Consider the following 6,387-nt stretch of genomic DNA (forward strand, 5'->3'; position numbering starts at 1 on the left):
AGAGAATCTTTACATGTTTATTAAAAATCTGAATATGAAGATACATTCCAATCTTGCATAAAGTGTTTATGTTGGACTTTTACATTACCCAATTCAAAACAAAATTTTTTATCCAATTTTGTGTGCCATGTCATGTCTAATGCTTTCTTGCCTAACCCAACTGATCCTACTAGTAATGACAAAACTGTTTCTTAAATTTGATTTTTAAGAAATCTTCACTTATTCTGTATTCAGCTAAGCTTTTAATTACACTCATTTTAAGGACTGATAAATTGCATGACTACCTTTATCATCGAGGTATCAAACTAAATACCTAAAAAATGGTTACCATAATTATCTATATAAGCCTAAGTAATATGGGCTTGAAAGACCCCATCAATCAGTAAATATTAATATGAACATTAAACTTGGAGTTTTAATTCTAAAAGACTGTACCTAAACTTATAATAGGTATATTCCTAAGAATACCTTTGTTAATTCAGAATATAATTCTTGGTTAGTTTGTTGTAGTCAGTAATAGGCAATGTAAGTTAGCGTAGACCCTGAGGCTTTGCTGAGTAATTAGGTTCTGTAAAAGAGGTTAGAAATGTGATCATTCCTTAGATAATTGTTATTTATTATAGTTTCTCAGACATTGGATAAATGCAAAGCTTTGGGTCTTTGGAGAATAACTTTTTATAACACTAACCATTATTTGGTAACAGAATTTTAAGAATGATGAAAGATATTATATATATTTTAGAAATTTCATTAAGCTCTAGATCAGATCAATAAACAAGGGAGTAAAGTGTGCATGCATTTTTCCCCAGTGTAATCTTAAAGTAACTAACTTACTGTTGTACTTTCAATGTAAAAGTTTCCAAGGAAAAAAAGTTTGAGGAACACAGCTTGAATTCACTAAGTTCAAATATGTGTCCTTATATGATTTAAAATTTGCTGTTTGAAATTCAAGTTTTATAGAAGACCTAAAATAAATGTTTTATAGAGGACCTAAAATAAATGTACTCCCAATAAAGAATCAACACTGCTTCACATGTTTTATTTTGTTGTACATTCTTCTCAAACCAGGTTCATTTTTCCAGTTTTGTAGAAAAATAGATGTTCCAGCCACCATTTACTTAACTGTCTAGTCTTTAAGACCAATCAGTATGTTCCCTGGAAAGATGAATAAGTCTCATGACTAACTCATTTTTTTAAAATTCTTTAAGACAAAGAAATAACTTTTTTTTTTTTTACTCCCAAAGCACAGTATTTCAACAGCAGCAGCCAACATGGGGTTTTAGCAGCTTAACTTTACCCCCTAAATAAAGCTTTGTATAAACCAGTGATTTTACTACAAAAAACACTGTCCTTGAAAGAAAGGAGAGGCAGTCAGACATCAATGCAAAACTTGGAATGATTAGGTCATAAACATGGCACTTACAAAAGGTAGCTTATTAGAATATTCCACTTAAGAAGAGGTTACTTTTCTGTCCCTCCTTTCCCCCTCAAATAAAAGAAAACATTTCCTTTAAAAATTCCCCTTAAATGTAAGTTTATAAAATTTCAGAAATGCCTTGTACCCAAAACGAGTGCTTAAAAAAAAAAAACAAAAACCTGTGCTAACAACTCTTACAATTCAGATATATATTTTTATAACACCTAAGACTGCAAGAGTTCTTATATTCAGTAGCTCTCTGGTTTAAGACGACCTCCATCTCCTTCGCTTACAAAACGCTTTCTGCCCCTGTAATAAAAAGAAAAAAAAAGTATGAAACAGATACAAATTCTGACTATAGTCACTGAAAAAAACCTTTGTGTTTTCTGGTTACACATTAAGTTTTGAAGGGTTTTTGGTTTTTTGGCTTTTTTTTTTTTTTTTTTTAAAGAATGCCTCTGATTCCTTTGAAAAAGACTTTTCCTGCTATACATCTTAGCATAAAACATCAAATCAACAGCAAATCTGAGGTTTTGTTTAAACAAAAGCTTAACTGTTGAAGTAAGTTCATTATCCAAATGGAGTCGTGTAAAAAAATTTAAAATATAAAACTAAGGCAAACATCTTTAGAAATTTGCCTATGCCATAACACCCTCAATGTGCCCAATCTCATCTGATCTTGGAAGCTAAGCAGGGTCGGGCCTGGTTAGTACTTGGATGGGAGAAATTTAATATTTATTTCTACCACATTATTATTTGAAAGTTAAACAGTGAGACAAATAGGAAGCACTAACATAATTTAGAATCATGCAAACTGGAGCTATGGAACCTATCAAAATATTCATGTTTAACTACTTTTTAAAAATTATTAGCTATAGAAAAGCCACAACTTGAATGTAAAAAAACAAATCAGAATCCAATTAATTCCAGCCTATGCCCTATTTTGGGATTCCTATTATTTCAAACTCAAGAAGCCCTGCTCTATAATGTAACCACACTCTAGCTACGTGTAGTGGCAATAGCCCAAGTGGAACAGCTGGCCAGTACCCTAAAGCAGTAAGTGGGAAATGGAGCTTGGGCAGGATTAGCCCTTACTCTCTGACCCCACACCAACATGCATGCGAGACCATGCAATGTGCACTTCACCCAAATAAACACCAAGGTAGAGGACAAAAGTCAAAGCTGTATGGTATACACAGAAAGTTTAGGTATCTCCTCAAATGACCCTTAAGAGTAAAGCCACAACAGAAATAACTAGACTTTCAAACAGGCTGAAAAACTTTTAATAAGCCAATGCCAGGGTGCTGACCCCTTTTCTTACTAAGGCTAGGTGAAAACCAGCTACATTTTCTTGAACATAAAGGCTTCAGACTATTTACTTTTAGCCAAGATACAGAATGAAGCAGTCAATAGTAAGAAGCCTTGCCAAAGTTCATTTTTTACTGTTGTATACCACTTGGCACATCGGTACACGAACGGTGCCATCACCAAACTGAGGTCTACATTTCCAAACATTTCTAGTAAAGCCATGAACTGAATCTCTCATTTTTTTTTCCTTCTCTCTTAATGGCTTCTAAACTTTATATAGCAAAGGATCCTACCAAGAAATACTTCCCTGAGATTTAATTCTCACAATGCACTTAATACTCAAAGCTTAGAAATCTTTTCACGTAAAAAATTACAAAATACGTATATAAAACTGACCCATACAGTAAGTTTAGCTATTAACAAACATTTACACACATTACAAGCTTCATCATTAGATTTATTTTAACAACAACAAACTTAATAACTCTTTAAGAGTTACATCCTAGTAGCGCAAATACAAAACCTCCAAAGAAACACCCACCCACCCACCAACACACTTTCTAGTGAGATATGATCCAATTAGCCCCAATTCCCCCTCCTGTGAAGAAGCAAAGGAAGCTACAGAGTAGAGGAAAGAGGCTAGATCTTTGAAGCCAAAAAAGGTCTGGATTCATACTTGGCCTCACCAGGTACTAGTCATGTGACCTTAGAAAAGGTATATTACACCCCCCTAAGTCTCAATTTGCTCATCTTATTAGTGATAATATCTACTCTAAAATAACATTTAAACTACTTATAACAAAGCCCGGTAGACAACTGCTCCACAAAATTAGTTTCCTTCAAATGAACTGGGACTTCATGAAGTAGTCTTGCATAGATTTACAAAGGGGCAAAACAGATAATTCCTACTCTTCAGTGACAATGATACTTTATTTTCCTGATAGAGCTAGAACAATAGAAAACCATTTTAGCCTTCACCAGCAACTCATCCAGTATTTTATATATTGAGAAAGTAATATTTAAAAATAAGGTACCTTGAAGGACAAAGATCTCTGAGTTGTCTGGAAATTATTCCAGCCTGAAAACATTCTTCTACAAATCTCTCGAGCACAGAATATGAATGTGGGACATCCAGATTAATGTCCGGAATTTCATTATAAATTCTCTCATAACCCTAAAACAATGAAATTATATATAGAACTGTTAGCCCATATAAAATACATGCCATAAAACAATCCATCGCTATGTCATCAATCTATATTTAAGGCCAAATGTTCATATGGTTAAACTGAAGTTAGATTTGAACCTTGAAAAGTACAGAAAGTAGCTTTGTGGAGAATGTTTTCTTTAAAACTGTTCTCTCAAAAGACCTGCAGGCAGACATCAGACGTTGAGCAAATTCCTTCCCCATCTTCTTTTCTATATACATTTACTACCTTTTAAAAAAATGCAAGGCAAAGAAAATAAGAACCTAACACTTCAACAATACATACAATTTTAAGTAGGAAAAGTACTTTAAAGTATAATTTACTAAAGGTTCACATTTCTTTAGATACAAAATACAAATTATTATATATTAGAAACTGAATCCTTGAGGTAGAATACACAATTACATTTTTAAAAATAGGTTAAAAAAACCCAGTGAAGTTACTTTCAAAGAAATGGTTGCAAGAGGTTCAAATCTGAAACACTACCACTAAAAAAATAAACAACACTTACAGGCATAATATTAAACTTAAAGAAACTGTCATTCTTTATTCAATCATATATTAGCCTGCAAGTTGTTCAAACTAATGTTATACTTACTCTTTTCATTTGGTCTATAGTAATGGTAGAAGACTTCCAAAGGGATTTTAATAAATCCAAAATCATCTTGAATGTATTTTCTCCAGTTGATTCTAAAACCATTACAATAGCCTAAAAATTGAATGAATGAATGAATTTTTGGTCATTAATTCATATAAGAAAACTGCTCCTAAAATGTACCAGATGCCTTTTCTCTAATTTGTAATTATTATATGATTTTATAATCATGAAAATTTAAAAACCACTATCTCCCTCAATATTTTTTAACAAGAAAAACATATATATGTTATTAAAGAAGCATTAAGTCACTGTGGTACAAAAAGTACCACAATAATTCTGTAATAATTCTCTTTGGTATGGCAAAGTAATCTTACTTCATATACAAGCTCATGGTGAAAATGAGGTACTTCCAGTTCCTTAAGGCAATGTTCAGCTTCAGATATGTCTCCAGACAGTAAATATTCTTTCAGCAGCATATCAATCTATTAGATTTAAAAGTTGAGATGTGTTAGAATTCCTGATTTTTAAAAAAACTGTGCTTGCCTAAAGGATTATTTACCTTCATTTCAATGTATTACAATGATGAAATAGCAGATCACAAACAGCTGTCTAAGAACATATAGACTTGACATGTACTATAACAATTTTTTCACAATTAAAAAATAAATTCTCAATTTTTAAATGGTCCATAATTATGTAGCAAATACAACACTTCAGGGTGCGTGAATAATCACTGAAATCTAAGAGTAGGTTTATAATGTCTGTGGCCTGGGTTATGACCACAATGCTTTAGTGCTCCCCCTTGAAAACCAAGGATTATAAATACCACTAGAGGGCCCTAACTCAAAGTCTCAATATAAATTTTAAAAGTGGCATAAAATATTTCACTTTGGAAGCCAAAAAAATGTGAGATGATAATGGGGCATTACTGGACAGGGCAAAGACTTTCATATAGTTTCTCTTTTATCTACAACTAAGGATTTGAAATCCATCATCTAAAATGTTCATCAATAATTCAGCTTCCAGTTGCAGCTAAAAAGACAAGTCTTGACTCCCCTACTCAAACTTATATAATAACATCTATGGCTCTAGAGAAAAAGTGGGAAAAGTTTTTCAGCAAAGAGCTTCAACTAGAAATGTTCTTCCCTATATACTGCCTCTTAAAATCACCTTTGCATCTAGGTGGCACTCAGTAAGTACTGGCTGACTGAATAAAATAATCTATTTAAGTATCTTCTACTTCCAACTTCTACTATGTACTTTCATAAAAGGTAAAGGAAAATTTAATCGCTAGACTATGTCCTGATGAATAATTCCTATTATCATACTTTAGGAATGTAAATATTTAAAGCACAGCATTTGAATAAAGTATTTTTATAATTACAAATTAATAAACAATCATGTGTCATTTAATGATAGGGATACATTCTGAAAAATGCATTAGGTGATTTTGTCATGCAAACATCATAGAGTGTACTTACACAAACCTAGATGGTATAACCTACTGTACAGTTAGGCTATATGGTATATCCTACTGCTCCCAGGCTACAAACCTATACAGCATGTTACTGTACTGAACACTATAGGTAATTCAAACACAATGGTATTTGTGTATCTAAATATATCTAAACACAGAAAAGGTACACTAAAAAAATCGTATAAATGACATAAAAAAAATGGTATATCTGTACAGGAATCTTAACTATGAATTGAGCTTGAAGGACTAGCAGTTGCTCTGGATGGGTCAATGAGTGGTGAGTGAATATGAAGGCCTAGGACTGTACACTACTACAGACTTTATAAACAATGTATGCTTAGGCTACACTAAATTTATTAAAAAAAAAAAAAAAGTAATT

General features: G+C 32.3%; 1 protein-coding gene across 1 annotated transcript in view; it reads right to left on the reverse strand.

Annotated features, from left to right (window-relative positions):
- Positions 1-1,018: 1,018 nt before the first annotated feature.
- PDCD4 (programmed cell death 4 (neoplastic transformation inhibitor)) overlaps positions 1,019-6,387 on the reverse strand; it is a 26,199-nt gene continuing 20,830 nt past the window's right edge. The window contains exons 8-12 of the mRNA XM_012663882.1: positions 5,110-5,140; positions 4,906-5,013; positions 4,532-4,642; positions 3,760-3,899; positions 1,019-1,726 (exon numbers count right to left, since the gene is read on the reverse strand). Of these exons, the coding sequence (XP_012519336.1) occupies positions 1,666-1,726; positions 3,760-3,899; positions 4,532-4,642; positions 4,906-5,013; positions 5,110-5,140 (451 nt within the window). The 3' untranslated portion in view covers positions 1,019-1,665. The remainder of the gene's footprint in view (positions 1,727-3,759; positions 3,900-4,531; positions 4,643-4,905; positions 5,014-5,109; positions 5,141-6,387) is intronic.

This window comes from Propithecus coquereli, unplaced genomic scaffold (genome assembly GCF_000956105.1).
Source record: "Propithecus coquereli isolate 6110/MARCELLA unplaced genomic scaffold, Pcoq_1.0 Scaffold84, whole genome shotgun sequence".
Taxonomy (NCBI): domain Eukaryota; kingdom Metazoa; phylum Chordata; class Mammalia; order Primates; family Indriidae; genus Propithecus; species Propithecus coquereli.